Source organism: Eupeodes corollae, chromosome 1, assembly GCF_945859685.1.
Source record: "Eupeodes corollae chromosome 1, idEupCoro1.1, whole genome shotgun sequence".
Classification (NCBI taxonomy): Eukaryota; Metazoa; Arthropoda; class Insecta; order Diptera; family Syrphidae; genus Eupeodes; species Eupeodes corollae.
The window spans coordinates 129,473,830-129,494,797 of NC_079147.1; the positions used below are offsets into that span (position 1 = coordinate 129,473,830).

The 20,968-nt window shown below is 39.4% G+C and overlaps 1 protein-coding gene across 1 annotated transcript in view; it reads left to right on the plus strand.

Moving 5' to 3' along the window:
• Positions 1-20,968, plus strand: part of LOC129938565 (protein SYS1 homolog) — a 58,635-nt gene extending 37,667 nt beyond the window's left edge. Inside the window, exon 4 of the mRNA XM_056046201.1 lies at positions 20,612-20,968. Coding sequence (XP_055902176.1) covers positions 20,612-20,780 — 169 coding nt within the window. The 3' untranslated portion in view covers positions 20,781-20,968. The remainder of the gene's footprint in view (positions 1-20,611) is intronic.

The window sequence follows — 20,968 nt, forward strand, 5'->3', positions numbered from 1 at the left end:
CTGGCTGATTGCTGCCTGTTTGTCTTGCAGGGCCTGCACCAGTTCTCTTTCGTCTTGGAGGTCCGCCGCTACCTCCAAGGCCTTGCTTTTCTGCGGGACTGGCTCTGGCTCCGATAGGATTAAATCCTTATTCGGAGACCTGAAGAGCCCCTCTCCACCTTCTGACATATATTCAGTTTTCTCAGACTCGGCGTAGTCTGAGAATTTACTCTCCGTGGTGGTACCTTCCCTCTTCTCCATTTTTTTTTGTTGGCCTGCCTTTTAGCCGAATTGGTTCTCTTGACCTTATTTGGGCTTTGTTTCGTCAGCTTTCTTTTGTAGGTCTTTGACGTTGAATGGTCAGATGCCTGACCTGATGTTGTTGCAGTTGTTTGCAGTACCGCTGCTGGCACCGCAACATCACCCGATGTGTTGGCAGAGGTATCTTTCGATACCCCTGCTCTTTTCTCCTTCATCATTTGCCTTTTTTCCCAGTTTATAAAATCGGCAATTTCCCGATTATGAAAAAAAGCTTCCAAATTTTTTGCTGACTCGCTCTGGGACTCGAACCCACGACCCCTGGACTTGTCTGCGGACGCCACTTTTTTTTTTTCAAATTCATTTTTATTTAATTCAATCATAAACCTATCTTAAAGCTAGACAAAAATTCATAAAACTAGCCTAATTATCCATAACTTACAACTAACTTAATGGTCCCATACGGACACTCTAAGCTAAACTATAATACTAATTACTAATGCCTTTCGGCCTTAAGATCTATTTTACTTCAATTTAAATTTTATTTGTTTTGTTTTTATTAGAAAATTTTGAAAAAACTAATATCAATAACCTTTTTTATTTATTTTTACTTACAAACTACTTAAAATAAGGTCCTTAAATAAAACTTAAAAACTAACTTAAACTATCTTTTCTACCTATAAACTACTTAAAATTAGAACAACCACAGCAGCAAATCTAACTATCTACCATTTTTGTTTTTCATATTTCGTTGTCTTTTTTTTTTTTTTTTATTTTTATTTATTTTTTTTTCATGTTTTTTAATGTTTTTTTTTTTTGTTTTTTTTTTAAATTTTTTTTTTAAATTTTTTTTTCGTGCCACCATGCCTATTCTACTTAAAACTCAACCCTAAACATAAAACACGTATGTAAGCCGGCCAAGGCTTAAAACCCCATCCCGACTACCCAATATCAAGTACCGATTGAAGCCACCAAAACTGGTTCTCCTGCTTCACCCTATCAGTTCGGTCCCGTTCGGACACAGCCCTACTGAACCGAAGGAGCTCTGCTCCACCTTGTGCCATGACGTCCCGATTGTATAGGAGTCGCCTATCCACGGTTCTTCGTCTGACGTGGTAGATTAACGGAACTGCCAATCTATCCTGTATCAGATCGCATTTGTCTAAAAAGAGGAATGCCTCTGGAGGAATGAACCCGCTCAAGCGTGCACTTTCAAAATACTCGTCGTTGGGATAGAACGCCCCGAAAATTAAATTGTTGGTCGAAGTCATAGCTCTTGCAATGTGACCTCGAACGAGTTTTATCACGAAATTGTCAATTCTGTTGATTCGAGCCTCGTTGTATAGGACCTCGTTTGAATAGTAATGCACATAAGAAGATTCGGCTGTTCGATATAAGCCGGTACAGCGTCGTAAACACTGCCGCTCGAACACCCGAAACTTCTCCATCTGGGAAGGGGCAACGTTGAACCACACACGACAACCATAAACGATCATTGGCCGTATGAGGGCCATGTAGCAAATTACCTTCACTCTGGGGTCAAGCCGACTGCTAAAAAACAGTCGTTTCGTCAGAGCGAAGGCTCCTCTGGCCCTGGTCAGAGCAGCATTTATATGTCTGTCGAAATATAAATACTGATCTAACCAGATACCGAGGTACTTCACTACACTTTTGCTCGCCAATGGCTGCCCGTGAAGATCAACGATGACCATCTTGCGCCAATTCTTACACGTATCCCTCGTGGCCCCAGCCAACGGAGTCCGGAACAGAATTGTCTCTGACTTCTGGACATTTATTTTCAGTTTCCAGTCGTCGCAATATCGCTGAATCTTGTCTAAATCACGCTGCAAGAGAATTCTAATAACCTCAACCTTTCGGGCCGTTCTGTACGCAATTAGATCGTCGGCGTACGCAATTGCCTTTGTAAGACTACCTATCAGATCGCTGGTGTAAATGTTGAAGAGAATCGGCGAATTCACCGCTCCCTGTTGAAGACCATTTTTAATTGAGAATGTTGTGGTAGAAGTTACATTGCCACTTTTGACAACAAACTTTCTACCGTTAAGCATATCATAAAGTATATACAACAATGGCTTGCTAATGCCAAACCTGCTCAATTTTAGGTAAAGACCCTCTAACCATACGGTGTCAAAGGCCTTTTCCAAATCAACCAGGACAGCACCTATGCATTGTTGTTTTGATTTATTCCATTGGATATCAGAAACGAGTTTAGACGCAGCATGAATTGTGTCATGACCCGCCTTGAACCCGAACTGTTTATCCGGAATTATTTTGTTGTCCGCAGCCCACTTAGTCAGAGCCCTATTAATGATTTTTTTCGAAAACTTTGCTGATGCTCGGAAGAAGACTTATTGACCGAAGATTTGACGGGTTGGAGTTGTCCTTTCCCTTTTTTGGGAGAGGATGAACCACAGCAGTCTTCCAATGCACTGGATAGTATGCATAATTCAGTGCATTGTTGAAGAGTGTGGTGTAAATGTCAATTGCTTCCGTCGGTAAATGTCTTAGTACAACGTTGGATATACCATCGACACCTGCTGACTTTTTATTTTTTATTGAATTGAAGATGAGCTGAAGCTCAACCTTTGTCACTAACAAGGGACTTGGTCCCGTTTGCTCGGCGATTATGGCATTTGCCAAGGAATCGTCATTGAACCGCATGAAACCGCGGTTCTCAGATCGCCATTGTGTCATATCATTTCGAAGGTAAAAGTGATTAAGTAGGGCTCTGTTTTCCAGATCGTGGTTGGGGCGAATACTAACATTCACCTTGTACACTTGCTGAAAAGCAGCTCCCACCGCCTCCACTTTTTCCTTCGGATCTTCAATTATATAAAAGTCATCGTCAAAGATGGCTTCCTCTGGATCTATTTGCGCTGTCATGAGTACGTTTCTGTTCTCTTCAGTTCTTTGGAGTTTAAGACACGGAAGGTCATTATCGTTTTTTTTTCCTGAATATCTTGTTGATTTTGGGGAACATACTAGGGTCACTCGAATTAACTGACCGGATCTTGCGGTCCCAGTACTTGTTAATTGATAGCCTGTAGTTCTCCTTAATCAACAGATTGACATTTTTTATTGACGATTTCAGTGTCCTAACCTCCAAGTCGCGTGGGTCTGTAAGTCGTCTGTGCAAGTTTTTGAGTCTTGTCAGTAAGCCACTCTTGTGCCTACGTAGTGCGTCAATTGTCGCGTTTCTGTAAGCGTCCATTTGGTCCCGTTCTTTGTACTTTGGAATTGTCCGTTCCATCGTTCGTTTTATTGTTTCGTCCATCTGTTGTAAGTGTTGGTCAATTTCTGTATTTGTCAGGTTTCTGTTGTTTGGTGGGGCTATGTCACTCGAACGAAGTTCTCTCGCTAAGGCGTTGGTGAAACGAGGCCAACGCATCTTACTGTAATTGTAAGAGTGCGTTGCAACGTATTCTTCCAATTCCACGCGTTCGTTCGGAATCTGCATTACAGCAGCCAGTCCGCAGTGATCACTTTCGTACTCGACTGTCTGTAAGCAGTTTCGAGGGTGATTACCCACTTTGTCTGTTACTGTCAGTCTAGTGTCGTACAGCAAAAGATCCAGAAAGGAGCCACTTCTTGGATACGATGGCTTTTCAGTAGCCAGCAGGTCGACACCATATTCGACACTGTAAAGATTCATCAAATTAAAAAGATGGTTACCTCTGGGATTATTATGTTGATTTCCCCAATCTTCATGTTTTGCGTTCAAATCACCGGCCAAGATGAAATAGTTTTCTTTCAAGCTCAGTTTAAGTTCCCTAAAAACAATCTCGAGTTCTGATGCAAAGTAAGTGACCTGCGGAGCTCCAGCCGCATAAGCCGCAATCATATACATCCGCTTCCCTTGAGAGAGAGAGATGCGTCTTGAGCTTTCGCAATTCATTGTTGTATATTACTTTATAATTAATGCCTTTTCGTATAAAGAGAGCGACACCGCCCCCTTGAGTGGAGTCGGGCCGGTCTCTTCTTACGATATTGTAATTTTTATGAGTCAGTGTTTGTGGTTTAGCTTAGTGTCGCTAGCCATAAACACATCGGGACTGTAGTCTTTCAACAATTGGAACATATTGGCCCTTCGTTCAATCCTTATCAGTGAATTTACATTCACAGCTAGGACTTTAAGGCGCGTCTCCGGCAGCGCGCCCATTATGGTCTAAATTGCGCCAGGCCAGGCAACAAAGAGTAGAGATGATCTACCCTTTTGCCTTGCTCCTTTATCTGACTTTGCAGCCCTGTTAGTTGACCTTGAATGCTCAACAACAAGGCTACAATGTCAGGCTGCACCTCTGGTGCTTTAGGCACAGTGGCCTTGGGGGCAACCGTTGGTGGAGCCTGTCTCGTATTCCCATTCCCTGACACCATTTGGGCGTAAGATAATTTGGGATCCACGAATTTTTGTGTTGGAGCCTGTCGAACTGTTCCACTTTTTTCGGCTTTTTGACTGGCCTGTTTTTGTTTCATTTCTTGGACCTTAGGGCAACCCCTATAATTAGCCGGGTGCCCTTGGTTTCCACAAAGGACACACTTGAGCAGGGTCAAATCCTCAACCCGCTCATTCCCCAGCTTACATTCTCCTTCTTTGTGGGTTTCTCCGCACCTCACACAACGCAACTGCATATTGAAATTGGCATTGGCATGGCCAAACCTCTGGCGCTTCGTACATTGTAGAATGTCGTCGTGCCTTTTTAATGTCTCCCAGCGTACAGTTTGATTGTCGAGAGCTGTGATTCTCTCGACACTATTAAAACTGCTTTGGGGCGATAATGTTACGAGGAACATTGGCAGCCTATAACCCCCTCGTCTTGACTTCACCGCAGTGAAAGGCTTGACCCCGATAAAATCGAGATCGTCACTGGCTTTTTGGCGGAGCTCAGCTAAGAGCTCCTCCGGTTCCGTGCAGGAACTTATGCCCTTTAGAAGGACCGTCTTGAATTTTTCGCTCTTAGGCGTGTAGCTGAAGAACTCAGCTGTGGCCTCTTTTAGCAACCCTTTTACTAACTTGTATTCGGCCAGTGAGAAGCACTGGACCGAATAATTCTTTTCTTTTTCGCTTAAAAGTTTAATTAAAAAATTGCCCTTAGTGGCCGACTTACATACCTGTTTTATGTCGTCCAGGTCAACTCTATGGGTCCTTATTGGTGGTATTTTTTCTTTCTTGGCCTGTGGTTGTTTCTGGTGTTGCTGCTGCTGTTGCTGCTTCTGTTGCTGTTGTTGAGGTTGCTGCTGCTGCTTCTGCTGCTCCTGGTGCCTTGGTTGCAGCTGTTGCTTGGCCTTAGCCGAAGTCGATGGGCCCTCGGACATTGGGCCTGTCACTGCTGTTGTACTTGCTGCTGTAGTTTTTGGGCTGCCTCTTGTTTTCGGCGCGCCTCTTGTTTCAGCTTTAGTTGACTGAGGAGGGGCTCAATTTCCTCCTTGAGCTTACTGAGGCTTTGCTCGAACTGGCTGATTGCTGCCTGTTTGTCTTGCAGGGCCTGCACCAGTTCTCTTTCGTCTTGGAGGTCCGCCGCTACCTCCAAGGCCTTGCTTTTCTGCGGGACTGGCTCTGGCTCCGATAGGATTAAATCCTTATTCGGAGACCTGAAGAGCCCCTCTCCACCTTCTGACATATATTCAGTTTTCTCAGACTCGGCGTAGTCTGAGAATTTACTCTCCGTGGTGGTACCTTCCCTCTTCTCCATTTTTTTTTGTTGGCCTGCCTTTTAGCCGAATTGGTTCTCTTGACCTTATTTGGGCTTTGTTTCGTCAGCTTTCTTTTGTAGGTCTTTGACGTTGAATGGTCAGATGCCTGACCTGATGTTGTTGCAGTTGTTTGCAGTACCGCTGCTGGCACCGCAACATCACCCGATGTGTTGGCAGAGGTATCTTTCGATACCCCTGCTCTTTTCTCCTTCATCATTTGCCTTTTTTCCCAGTTTATAAAATCGGCAATTTCCCGATTATGAAAAAAAGCTTCCAAATTTTTTGCTGACTCGCTCTGGGACTCGAACCCACGACCCCTGGACTTGTCTGCGGACGCCACTTTTTTTTTTTTCAAATTCATTTTTATTTAATTCAATCATAAACCTATCTTAAAGCTAGACAAAAATTCATAAAACTAGCCTAATTATCCATAACTTACAACTAACTTAATGGTCCCATACGGACACTCTAAGCTAAACTATAACACTAATTACTAATGCCTTTCGGCCTTAAGATCTATTTTACTTCAATTTAAATTTTATTTATTTTGTTTTTATTAGAAAATTTTGAAAAAACTAATATCAATAACCTTTTTTATTTATTTTTACTTACAAACTACTTAAAATAAGGTCCTTTAATAAAACTTAAAAACTAACTTAAACTACCTGTTCTACCTATAAACTACTTAAAACTAGAACAACCACAGCAGCAAATCTAACTATCTACCATTTTTGTTTTTCATATTTCGTTGTCTTTTTTTTTTTTTATTTTTATTTATTTTTTTTTCATGTTTTTTAATGTTTTTTTTATTTTTTGTTTTTTTTTTTTAAATTTTTTTTTTTTTAATTTTTTTTTTCGTGCCACCATGCCTATTCTACTTAAAACTAAACCCTAAACATAAAACAAGTATGTAAGCCGGCCAAGGCTTAAAACCCCATCCCGACTACCCAATATCAAGTACCGATTGAAGCCACCAAAACTGGTTCTCCTGCTTCACCCTATCAGTTCGGTCCCGTTCGGACACAGCCCTACTGAACCGAAGGAGCTCTGCTCCACCTTGTGCCATGACGTCCCGATTGTATAGGAGTCGCCTATCCACGGTTCTTCGTCTGACGTGGTAGATTAACGGAACTGCCAATCTATCCTGTATCAGATCGCATTTGTCTAAAAAGAGGAATGCCTCTGGAGGAATGAACCCGCTCAAGCGTGCACTTTCAAAATACTCGTCGTTGGGATAGAACGCCCCGAAAATTAAATTGTTGGTCGAAGTTATAGCTCTTGCAATGTGACCTCGAACGAGTTTTATCACGAAATTGTCAATTCTGTTAATTCGAGCCTCGTTGTATAGGACCTCGTTTGAATAGTAATGCACATAAGAAGATTCGGCTGTTCGATATAAGCCGGTACAGCGTCGTAAACACTGCCGCTCGAACACCCGAAACTTCTCCATCTGGGAAGGGGCAACGTTGAACCACACACGACAACCATAAACGATCATTGGCCGTATGAGGGCCATGTAGCAAATTACCTTCACTCTGGGGTCAAGCCGACTGCTAAAAAACAGTCGTTTCGTCAGAGCGAAGGCTCCTCTGGCCCTGGTTAGAGCAGCATTTATATGTCTGTCGAAATATAAATACTGATCTAACCAGATACCGAGGTACTTTACTACACTTTTGCTCGCCAATGGCTGCCCGTGAAGATCAACGATGACCATCTTGCGCCAATTCTTACACGTATCCCTCGTGGCCGCAGCCAACGGAGTCCGGAACAGAATTGTCTCCGACTTCTGGACATTTATTTTCAGTTTCCAGTCGTCGCAATATCGCTGAATCTTGTCGAAATCACGCTGCAAGAGAATTCTAATAACCTCAACCTTTCGGGCCGTTCTGTACGCAATTAGATCGTCGGCGTACGCAATTGCCTTTGTAAGACTACCTATCAGATCGCTGGTGTAAATGTTGAAGAGAATCGGCGAATTCACCGCTCCCTGTTGAAGACCATTTTTAATTGAGAATGTTGTGGTAGAAGTTACATTGCCACTTTTGACAACAAACTTTCTACCTTTAAGCATATCATAAAGTATATACAACAATGGCTTGCTAATGCCAAACCTGCTCAATTTTAGGTAAAGACCCTCTAACCATACGGTGTCAAAGGCCTTTTCCAAATCAACCAGGACAGCACCTGTGCATTGTTGTTTTGATTTATTCCATTTGATATCAGAAACGAGTTTAGACGCAGCATGAATTGTGTCATGACCCGCCTTGAACCCGAACTGTTTATCCGGAATTATTTTGTTGTCCGCAGCCCACTTAGTCAGAGCCCTATTAATGATTTTTTTCGAAAACTTTGCTGATGCTCGGAAGAAGACTTATTGACCGAAGATTTGACGGGTTGTAGTTGTCCTTTCCCTTTTTTGGGAGAGGATGAACCACAGCAGTCTTCCAATGCACTGGATAATATGCATTATTCAGTGTATTATTGAAGAGCGTGGTGTATATGTCAATTGCTTCCATCGGTAAATGTCTTAGTACAACGTTGGATATACCATCGACACCTGCTGACTTTTTGTTTTTTATTGAATTGAAGATGAGCTGAAGCTCAACCTTCGTCACTAACAAGGGACTTGGTCCCGTTTGCTCGGCGATTATGGCATTTGCCAAGGAATCGTCATTGAACCGCATGAAACCGCGGTTCTCAGATAGCCAATGGGTGATATCATTACGGAGGTAAAAGTGATTAAGTAGGGCTCTGTTTTCCAGGTCGTGGTTGGGGCGAATGCTAACATTCACCTTGTACACTTGCTGGAAAGCAGCTCCCACCGCCTCCACTTTTTCCTTCGGATCTTCAATTATGTAAAAGTCATCGTCAAAGATGGCTTCCTCTGGATCTATTTGCGCTGTCCTGAGTACGTTTCTGTTCTCTTCAGTTCTTTGGAGTTTAAGACACGGAAGGTCATTATCGTTTTTTTTCCTGAATATCTTGTTGATTTTTGGGAACATACTAGGGTCACTCGAATTAACTGACAGGATCTTGCGGTCCCAGTACTTGTTAATTGATTGCCTGTAGTTCTCCTTAATCAACAGGTTGACATTTTTTATTGACGACTTCAGTGTCCTAATCTCCAAGTCGTGTGGGTCTGTAAGTCGTCTGTACAAGTTTTTGAGTCTTGTCAGTAAGCCACTCTTGTGCTTTCGCAGTGCGTCAATTGTCGCGTTTCTGTAAGCGTCCATTTGGTCCCGTTCTCTGTACTTTGGGATTGTCCGTTCCATCGTTCGTTTTATTGTTTCGTCCATCTGTTGTAAATGTTGGTCAATTTCTGTATTTGTCAGGTTTCTTTTGTTTGGTGGGGCTATGTCACTCGAACGAAGTTCTCTCGCTAAGGCGTTGGTGAAACGAGGCCAACGCATCTTACTGTAATTGCAAGAGTGCGTTGCAACGTATTCCTCCAACTCCACGCGTTCTTTCGGAATCTGCATTACAGCAACCAGTCCGCAGTGATCACTTTCGTACTCGACTGTCTGTAAGCAGTTTCGAGGGTGATTACCCACTTTGTCTGTTACTGTCAGTCTAGTGTCGTACAGCAAAAGATCCAGAAAGGAACCACTTCTTGGATACGATGGCTTTTCGGTAGCCAGCAGGTCAACGCCATATTCAACGCTGTAAAGATTCATCAAATTAAAAAGATGATTTCCTCTGGGATTACTATGTTGATTTCCCCAATCTTCATGTTTTGCGTTGAAATCACCGGCCAAGATGAAATAGTTTTCTTCCAAGCTCAGTCTCAGTTCCCTAAAAAGAATCTCGAGTTCTGAAGCAAAGTAAGTAACCTGCGGAGCTCCAGCCGCATAAGCCGCAATCATATACATCCTCTTCCCTTGAGTGAGAGAGATGCATACAACGCAAACATCTAGCGTCTTGAGCTTTCGCAATTCATTGTTGTATATGACTTTATAATTAATGCCTTTTCGTATAAAGAGAGCGACACCGCCCCCTTGAGTGGAGTCGGGCCGGTCTCTTCTTACGATATTGTAATTTTTATGAGTCAATTTGTGTTTGTGGTTTAGCTTAGTTTCGCTAGCCATAAACACATCGGGACTGTAGTCTGTCAACAATTGGAACATATTGGCTCTTCGTTCAATCCTAATCAGTGAATTTACATTCACAGCTAGGACTTTAAGGCGCGTCTCCGGCAGCGCGCCCATTATGATCTAAATTGCGCCAGGCCAGGCAACAAAGAGTAGAGATGATCTACCCTTTTGCCTTGCTCCTTTATCTGACTTTGCAGTCCTGTTAGTTGACCTTGAATACTCAACAACAAGGCTACAATGTCAGGCTGCACCTCTGGTGCCTTAGGCACAGGGGCCTCGTGTTCCCATTCCCTGACACCATTTGGGCGTAGGAAAATTTGGGATCTAAGAATTTTTGTGTTGGAGCCTGTCGACTAACTGTTCGACTTTTTTCGGCTTTTTGGCTGGCCTGTTTCTGTTTCATTTGTTGGACCTTAGGGCAACCCCTATAATTAGCCGGGTGCCCTTGGTTTCCACAAAGGACACACTTGAGCAGGGTCAAATCCTCAACCCGCTCATTCCCCAGCTTCCATTCTCCTTCTTTGTGGAGAACCGCACCTCACACAACGCAACTGCATATTGCAGTTGCCATTGGCATGGCCAAACCTCTGGCACTTCGTACATTGTAAAATGCCGTCGTGCCTTTTTAATGTATCCCAGCGTGCAGTTTGATAGTCGAGAGATGTGATTTTCTTCGCACTATCAAAACTGCTTTGGGGCGATAATGTTACCAGGAACATTGGCAGCCTATAACCCTCTCGCCTGGACTTCACCGTAGTAAACGGCTTGACCCCGATAAAATCGAGATCGTCCGTGGCTTTTTGACGGAGCTCAGCTAAGAGCTCCTCTGGTTCCGTGCAGGAACTTATGCCCTTCAGAAGGACCGTCTGGAATTTTTCGCTCTTAGGCGTATAGCTGAAGAACTCAGCGGTGACCTGTTTGAGCACTTCTTTAAGTAGTTTGTATTCGGCCAGTGAGAAGCACTGTACCGAATACCGCTTTTCTTTTTCATTTAGAATATTAATTAAAAATTTTCCCTTAGTGGCCGACTTACATACCTGTTTCAAGTCTTGCAGGTCAACCCGGTAGGTCCTAATTGGTGGCACCTTCTCCTTCTTGGGCTGTGGTTGTTTCTGGTGTTGCTGCTGTTGTTGCTGCTTCTGCTGCTGTTGTTGCTGCTTCTGCTGCTGTTGTTGCTGCTTCTGCTGCTGTTGTTGCTGCTTCTGCTGCTGTTGTTTCTGCTGCTGCTGTTTCTGCTGCTGTTGTTGCTGCTGCATTGCTTTAGTTGAGGTCGATGGGCCCTTAACATTTGGGCCTGTGACTGCTGTTTGCTTTTTTTTATTTTGCTCCGCTCCTGTATTTTTGGGAGCGGGCTTATGTTGTGGTTGTTTTTGCTGCTGTAGTTGTTGTTGCTGTTGTTTTTGCGCTGCCTCTTCCTTTCGGCGCGCCTCTTGTTTGTGCTTAAGTGCAGTGAGGAGGGGCTCGATTTACTCCTTCAGCTTGTTGAGGCTTTGCTCGAACTGGCTGATGGCTGCCTGTTTGGTTTGCAGGGCCTGCACCAGTTCGGTTTCATCTTGGAGGTCCGCCATTACCTCCAAAGCCTTCGTTGGCGGCGGGACTGGCTCTGGCTCCAATAGGATTAAATCCATGTTCGGAGACCTGAAGAGCCCCTCTCCACCTTCGGATACATATTCAATTTTATCCGACTCGGCGTAGTCGGAAAACTCGCTCTCAGTGGTAATTCCTCCTTTACCACCCTCCATTTCCTTCCGCATGTCCCGCCGCTTAGCAGAGTTGGCCCTCTCCACTTTGTTGGGGCTATGCTTCTTTATTTTTCTTTTTTTGTTGTTTGTGGCCTTCATCCACTGGTCAGATGCCTGACCTGATGTTGTTGCTGTTGTTTTTGGTACCGCTGCTGGCACCACCGCAACATCGCCTGATATGTTGGCAGAGGTATCTTTCGATACCCCTGCTCTTTTCTCCTTCTCCATTTCTTTTTGCTCCCAACTGATAAAATCTACAATTTCTCTATTATGAAAAAAAGCAATTAGATTTTTCGTCGACTCAGCCTGGGACTCGAACCCACGACCCTTGGATTTTTTTCCGGACGCCACCTCCACTGTGCTGCCGATTTGTTAAAAATTAACTGACACACTGGCTTTTTAATAGCAAACACTACAAATGCACTTCTTTAATTTAAATTTAGCTGCTTATTACTTCTTCTCTGTGCGGAAGTCAAAGAACGACTGATCTGCGGACGCCACTTCCACTAGGCTACCGATCTGTTATATAATACAGTTGCCAAGTTTAGTTTTAATAAAACTATTGAACTTATTTAACTTTGAAATAAATATAATCACTAGCACTTCTTCACTGTTTGGAAGTCAAAGAACGACTGGTTATTATGCTTAAGAAAGCGTTGGTTGAATAAAGAAGCACGCGCCCAGCGAAAAGTAGAAGAGGAAACGAGAGAGAAAACAAATTTAGTTATATTCAGCCTTAAAATAATTAACCCGGCATACCTTAAAAGAATAAAATACATGTTGATTGAAGTATTGTCGATGTCACAAGCGTTGCTGTTGTATGATTTGTTTATATTCATGTTGCGTGAAGTTTGTTTGTTGATATTGAGATTTACAAAAGGTAAGTCGATGGGAATCGACTTATATGGTGCCATCGCCACCGAGGGCTAGTTACATTTAAAAGTATCCTTAACTTTTGTATTGTTGGGTCTTATGCTAATGCCTGTTAAAATATGGCCAAGATATTCTACTTGAACACACTTATATATTTCTAAGTTCACTCTTATATTATGATGAACCGAACCTTCTAGTAACACATCTTCACAATAACAACCAACCATTTTGTTGGTGAAACTAACTTATCTATTTCTTTGCCTACCTTATTGCGAATGGCGAACTTATATGTAGGTATGAAGTTTAAAACAAATCGGAATTACGTTTTCTTTCAATCTGAGTTGAACCTTCTATCCGACAATTAGTTCCCTTATATCCTACGCAAAAAACTTTTGGAAAGACAGCATTTTAATTTTATTCCGACACCATATCACCTATGATATTGACTTAAAATTTGTCCTCCAATTAACTATTAAAACATCTAAGCAATCACGCCCAAGAGAGCATACAGATTCTTTTAATATTTATAACATACAATTCTAAACCTTAAAACCGATTTATACTTTTGCAAATCTTTAACACTCAATTTTACCCACGACTTTTACCTCGTGTCCCTTTTGCTTTGTGACAGGAACAATATTTAAATCTTTGAAGCGCTAAAAATCATAATTCACCACATTTGAAAATGCTCCGCTATGTGCGGATTAATTGTAATAAAAACTTCCATATCAATAGTAATGGTTTTGCTGTAGTTCGTTTTGACGGTATTTTTTTTTTATTCAATGTAAGAAATAAACACGTATTTGTGTTTCTTCCATCTCATCGGGATTGTTGTAATATCATGTTGTAGTTTTGAGATAACTAACATTATTGAGGCTCCTGTTGCTTATTTTGCCGAACCATCAAATACAACTCATAATTTGTTTGTTGTACATGTAGGTTTAATGACGGCATGATGACGCATATAGAAAATATTCTCTCGTTTCGGGTCGTTATAGTCAACTTATCCAAATTTTATCAAAAGCTTTCTCGAAGTCAATTGATAGGATTGAAACATGATTCCGGGATGATAGAGCATTTGTTGTGTAGTTATCAATATCTGAAAGTGCATCAAGACAAACCTTTTCTGGTTTGAAACCAACTTGATTGAGGTTAATTGGATTTTTCTTTGTGTAAACCATTAAAGACGACTCGTGATTATTTTTTTCCCTGATTTTAGAAATACATGGAATAAAAGAAATTGGACGGTAATCACTAATCGTGGCTATCTCTTTTTTAAGTTTGGAATCGGAATGACGCAAGCAATTTTCCAACTCAGAGGTATAACTCCATTTGAAAAATATTGTTATATAACTTCAGTAGCCTACATTTTATTTCAAAGGGTAGGTTTTTTAGCATCGGGGAGACACTCTATCCAGACTTGCCTTTGCGTTCAGTAAGGCAGCTTTCAAGTTCCTTGAGTTCAATACGGTTTTTGATATACAGAGCCTAGGTGTCAGTTGTGTTCATTTGCATGTTTTTATTGATGCAAAGCACTTTTCATGACAAGAATTAGTCTTAGAGGATTTGTCAATTCTTCGCAAGAGGCAGTGTCTTTTTTGTTTTGTTTTTTAAATTAAGGGGGCACAGGCAGGGATTGAACCCAAGACTTCTGTTCTTAATGATAATTTATGTGCGCTGAATTCTAATATTTCTCTGTGCAGTGAAAACTACGAAAATCGGTCTAAAGAAAATGCAAACAATTCTCTTAATGTAAGTAGAAACGTTAGACAAACTACTCGCTCTCAAAGACCTGAACAAAAAATATTTGGTTCTCATCGCCCTGCACATTCATTATCACGATCAGAGTCTCCATCGTTGACGCGAGCCCTGTTGAAAAATAACAACAATTCCTCAATCTCAAAGGGAATTTACAAAAAAATTACACAGCCAACTAACTCGCCGTCGTCGTCGTCTTCGTCATCGTCATCTGCAATTAAAAGCTCTTCTTCGTATTTGCTTTCCAATTCAAACACTGCAACTTGTGTGAATTCGCAAAGAGCTTTAGCTTTAAACAAATCCGTTGCAACCGATGGATGTTGCGAAGGTGAAGCTGATGCTAAGGGCCCCGCGCCTGTTGATAGTTCTGCTGACAATAATGATGATGTGACTGAACGTGTTGTTTCTGTTAACACTGATTTCGCTTCTACTCTTAATGGTGAAGTTGATGCTGATGCTCCTGCTGATGTTGTTGGTAAAATTGCTGCTGGTTCTGTTGCTGGTAATTTGCCTGCTGATGATAATGTTGCTGTTGGTGCTGCAGTTGATGAAGATGTTCTTAATGTCGATATTCTTCGAACAAAATCAGATGTTTCCGAACGCCCACAAGTTGATGTTGATGTTATAAATGGTGCTAGCCAGCAAGGTACGTCAAAAACTTATAATATCGTTGCTAATAAGGTTATTGTTGGCACCAAATTGCAATGCAATGATCTTAAGATAGCCAAAAACTTGAAATGGTTCCATATTGGAAGTTTTCATCCCAAAATTAACACCGAAGGGATTATTAAATATATATCCAACAATCTTGAAATTGAACCAACTGAGATTTTATGCAATAAACTAGTCAAATTGAACGACGAACGAAAGCTGAATTTTGTTAATTTCAAGATTGGTATTCCATTTGAATCATCTAAGAAAATCTATGTCGACACTTTTTGGCCAAATGGTGTCAAGATTCGCCCTTTCTCGTTCAAGCCAAAAAACTAGCAAGATCTGAGGACTCACTGATGTCCTCAAGCCTTATTTTTCATCCATCATGCTCATCCCTGAATGCGCAACCCACAAAACTTAATAAAACATCACTTAATGTATACTACCATAATGCTAGTGGCATTCGAACAAAAGTATCAAATCTGTTCAATAACTCCAGTCACATGGATTATGATATAATTATTATTGTTGAAACGTGGTTGCATTCCGATACATCTTCATCTGAGCTGTTTGATTTTCGTCTATTCAACGTCTACAGACTTGACAGATGTAAGTCTGCAACAGAGCGTGGAGGTGGAATAATTATTGCTGTCCGTTCTTCATTTACTTGTAAAGAAGTTACTTTGCCTCAATCTAATTTGGAACAAATTTGTATTTCAATTAATTTATATACAACTCAAAATATTTCTTTTTACTTTATAGTTAGTTATATTGCTCCAAGAAGTAATTTAGATATTTATGAAAAACATGTTATGAATATAGAATATATTAATAATAACTGCTCAGAATTTGATAATGTATGTGTTCTCGGCGATTTTAATCTATCAAATATAGAATGGAATTGGTCTGATTGTGATAAAATGTTAATAGCTAGTAATTTCATAAAAGATTATGAATTTATTTTTATTGATTCTCTTTATGCATTAAATCTTATTCAAATTAATGGAATTTATAATTCTTTAAATAAAATATTAGACTTGGTCTTTATATGTAATGATCTCTTAAGTTCTAGAGTTTCAAATGTTCCTTTTTCTTTTTTAAATAAATCTATACATCATGAAGAATTATTTATTGAAATTGAAATGTATATTTTTTCTAGTCCAGTTCCTAATTATCATTCAACAAGTTTTAACTTCAAGAAGGCAAATTTTATTGAATTGAATAATTTTCTAATTAAGTTTAATTGGTCCAATGAATTTTTAAATTTAAATCTCGAAAAAACGTATCTCCGCTTTTCTTCTATAATATTTGAAGGTTTTTCTAAATTTATACCTTGTGCTCGTAATTCAAAATCAAATACACATCCAAAGCTTCCGTGGTACAATAAGCAATTATCTAACCTAAGAAACGCTAAACGTAAAGCTTTTAACAAATACAAGCAATCAAAAAGTGAGTTAAATTATGCTTATTTTAGTAAAATACGTAAAGATTTTTTCACACTTAATAAGTTCCTTCACAAGAGTTACATCATGAATATAGAGAGTAATATTTAAAAAGATTGTAACTCATTCTGGTCGTTTGTCAACACGAAAAGGAAATCAAATGGATTTCCCAAAAATATGTCCTATAAGGATACCGAAGGGTCAAATATTGATTCTATTCTTGAATTATTTGCAAACTTCTTCCAATCGGTATACTCAACTCCTGATATTATCAATCATTCTTGTTTTCCCAATATACCAAGTGAGGTTGATATTGGTGATTTAAAGCTAAGTAGTTCTGAAGTGCTATCAGGACTTAAAGCATTAAAACCAAAATTTGATTCTGGAGCTGATGGCATCCCTGCTATATTTCTCAAACGTTGTGCTTCAGCACTTTGTATTCCTCTTGTTTGTATTTTTAATAAGTCCCTTTCCGAAGGAGTCTTTCTCAACACATGGAAAACTTCATATCTAGTTCCAATTCATAAATCTGGATCTAAGAATATGATAGAAAATTATAGAGGTATCTCTAAGCTCTCAGCAATACCTAAATTGTTTGAAAGTATTGTAAAAAACAAAATTGAATTCTTAACCAAGGAATCTATATCTGAATTCCAACATGGTTTTATATCTGGGCGATCCACTACAACCAATATGGTACTATTTTCAAGATATATTATAAATTCCATTGAAGATAAGTATCAGGTAGATGCGATTTATACAGATTTTAGCAAAGCTTTTGATTCTGTGAATCATAACATTGTGGTGCAAAAACTGGAAATCTTTGGTTTCCATTCTAAGTTTTTAAGTTGGATTTCATCTTACCTAACGGGCAGGTCGCAAAAAGTTATCATTGATAGCTCTCTTTCAAAATCTATTTCATGCACTTCTGGCGTCCCTCAGGGTAGTCATTTGGGTCCTCTGCTCTTTAATATTTTTATTAATGACATTGCGTCAACTGTAAAATTCTCTAAGTGTCTTTTATATGCTGACGACTTGAAATTATTTTTGAAGATCAAATGTGTTGAAGATTGCCACCTCTTACAATCTAATATTAACCTAATTTCGAATTGGTGTACTGCTAACAGTTTAAATCTAAACATAAAAAAATGTAATGTGATCACATTCTTCAAATCTAAAACATCTATTCATTTCAATTATTTAATAGAGGCTAATACACTTTCTCGAGTGGTTAAAATCAAAGACCTTGGCATAATTCTAAGTTCAAATTTTTCTTTTAAAAGTCATATTGACTATATTGTCAGCAGAGCCAATTCACTTGTTGGCTTTATTAAGCGCAATTGTGTTGATTTTAGTGACCCTTTTGCTTTATTGTCGCTTTATACATCTCTTGTCAGGTCTGTAGTAGAATATGCTGATGTTATATGGAACCCAACTTTTAGCACTTATTCTGATCGAATTGAAAAAGTCCAAAGGCGTTTTACAAAATTTATATTTTATAAAATGAATTGGAATTTTTCACCAGATTACAGAGCAAGATGTATTTTGTTGGGTATTAAGTCTCTTGAATCAAGACGAAAAATTCATGATGTAATGCTTGTGAGGGATGTGTTATGCTACCATGTAAGATGCCCTCAACTTCTTTCGATAATACCTATCTACGCGCCGCTAAGATCCTTTAGATCAGTAGATTTACTTTATGAACAGTTTCACAGAACAAACTATGGTTTTAATGAGCCGGTCTCTAGAGCTATCATTAATTTCAATAAAGTTTGCCATTATGTTGACTTAAGTAGTTCGAGAAATTGTTTTAAGGAAAGTGTTTTGCTTTTATTTATTTTTTAATACTGTATATAGATATCGTTAAAAAATAACATCAATTATTGTCATTATTTTAAGAATTCTTTAGTCGTAATCTGTTAGCTGTAAATTGCTTGTAGATGTAAATAAATAAATAAATAAATAAACAATAGAGACGTCCATAATTTCAAGCTCGTTGTGTTTTGATTACTTACTTACTAACTTAAGGTGGTGCTACAGTCCGGGAGGGGGGATCCTGGGACTCAACCAATATACGTCTCCAGCCAGCTCGGTCCCTAGCTAGCCGTTGGACTTTTATTCTGCTAACTAGGTCGCTCTACAGCCCGTACAGTTCGTCGTTATATCTTCTCCTCCATTCTTTTTTTTCTCTCGAAGCATCCTAAGACGTTCTCATCTTTTTTTTGACAGAATCCAGGCCTCAGCGCCATAAATGAGAACCGGGATGATGAGTGTCTTATGGATAGTGATTTTAGATGGTCGAAAGATAACTTTACTTCTCAATTGCCTTCTAAGTCCATAAAGCAGCAGAAGTACCTTGAAGTTATAGCTGTTCATGGTGACGTTTGGTCCAAGACGTAGTTGTTCAATGTCCTTTTTTGGTGACAGCATATACTTGGTCTTCCCTCATTAAACAGTAAACCCATTTTCGCTTCCGTCGCAATGCTCAAAAACGCTCTACTGACGTCACGCTTTGATCGTCCAATTATGTCAATATCATCTGCGTATCTGAGTGATTGAACCTTTGGAAGATTGTGCCTCTAGTGTTGACGGTTGCACAATTCTTTCCAGAACGATGTTGAAGAAGTCGCATGACAGTGCGATGCCTTGTCTTAAACCTTTTTTGACATTAAATGCATCGGTAAGATCTTTTCCGACCTTGATAGAGCAGCGGGCATTCTCCATCGTCATTCTGCACAAACGGACAAGTTTGACAGGTTTTCCAAAACTAGATATTGCTCTTTCCTATGGATGCTGTCACACGCGGCTTTAAAATCGATAAGAAGATGGTGGATATCGATTTGAAGTTCCTGGGTTTTTTCCAAGATCTGCCGTAGTGTGAATATTTGGTCGATAGTGGACTTTCCTGGTCTGAAGCCACACTGATAAGGACCAATCAGGTTGTTGACGAACCCATTAATGTAACTAATATCATTTGTATTGTTTTTGTGTTAGTAAAGTTCCACTGAAGATGGCAGCATCCCCTGCCGAAACGTTGGGAAAGTTAATGAGCGTTTTTCTTTTTTAGTTCAGAGCAGATCTCGAACTGTCAAAAAAATAATTGTGTTTCTTTTTGAGCTCTGATCGCTTAGAGCTTCAAATTCGTGTTTCTTTTTTAGCTCTGAACATGTTCAGAGCGCGCTCTGTGAGTTCAGAATAAAATAACAGAGTGAGTAAACGAAGTAAAGTGCTGAACACAAATAATTTGATATTTGAAAGCAGGGATATCGAAAAAAAAACATCGTCAAAACAATAAAAATGACGGAAGAGGCTACTCGCTTTAGTGCAGAAGGAAAGATAATTTAGAAAAAACTAATTGCTTATAGCATTTTTATGAATCAATTTTTATTTCAAGAGTCAAATGGACCAACTCTATGACTGTTTTATTAATTAATTTGCTTAAAGAACATTTTTAACGCCTTCAAACAGACGACATTTGAGATCATGACAGTTAAGTGCTCAAGTTGTTTCATAATTAAATCAGAGAGCTCTGAACATACTCTGCTCAGAACTCTACTCTACTCTACTCTGCTCGCTCAGACTCTGCTCAGAGCTCAGCTCTGAACTAAAAAAGAAAAACGCCAAATGCAACTTAATTGTTTCATTGCGAAAATTACAGCGACCATAAAAAGCCGATGGATAACTATATTTCCACTAATCACAATAAATAAATTAATAACATTCTGTTAACACTCTCTAAAATTAAATTAAATTATGTAAATCACACATTTTAGCGAGTTAAATCTATCCATAACTATGATTATTAATTATTAACAAAGCTGCAGATATTTTCTAAAGATTGCACTCAGAAAGATTAAGTGTTTTCAAATTAACCAGTTTTTTATAAAGTTTATAAAAGAGTCGTAAAATCACGTAAATCGATTCTTGTACAGTTAATTTATTAAAATACTAAACTTATCTTATTTTTTTCGACATTACATGCACATCTCTGATTTTACCATAAACAGTTGAAGTTATGCTGACATGATTTTTTTTATTGAAAAATAAAATAAAATTTGATATGGTTTAAAATTTTATTTATATTTGTTTTATGTCTTTTCAGTTCCACATTTTATGGACTTCATTTACTTATCTGCTGGTGGTACAACTCTTCGTTCCCGTTGCATATGTCATGGTGGCTCTTAAATGGTATAACGTCTGCTGCAATGTGCATTGGTGGAGAATTTCTTTGTCTAAAGTCAGAGTTAAAAAAAATTCCTGTCGGTTATTAAATTAATATATGAAAACCAGGCGCATGATACACCTCTTACGATCGTCATTTTTTGTTTTTTTTTTTTTAAATACATTTTCATAAAAATGCACCTGTATCTAAAATAGGTTTACTACGTTAAAAATGACACTGTTCTGTGACATTAGAAAGTGTTTTTATTAAAGATGTTTTCTTAACAAAGAGATTAAA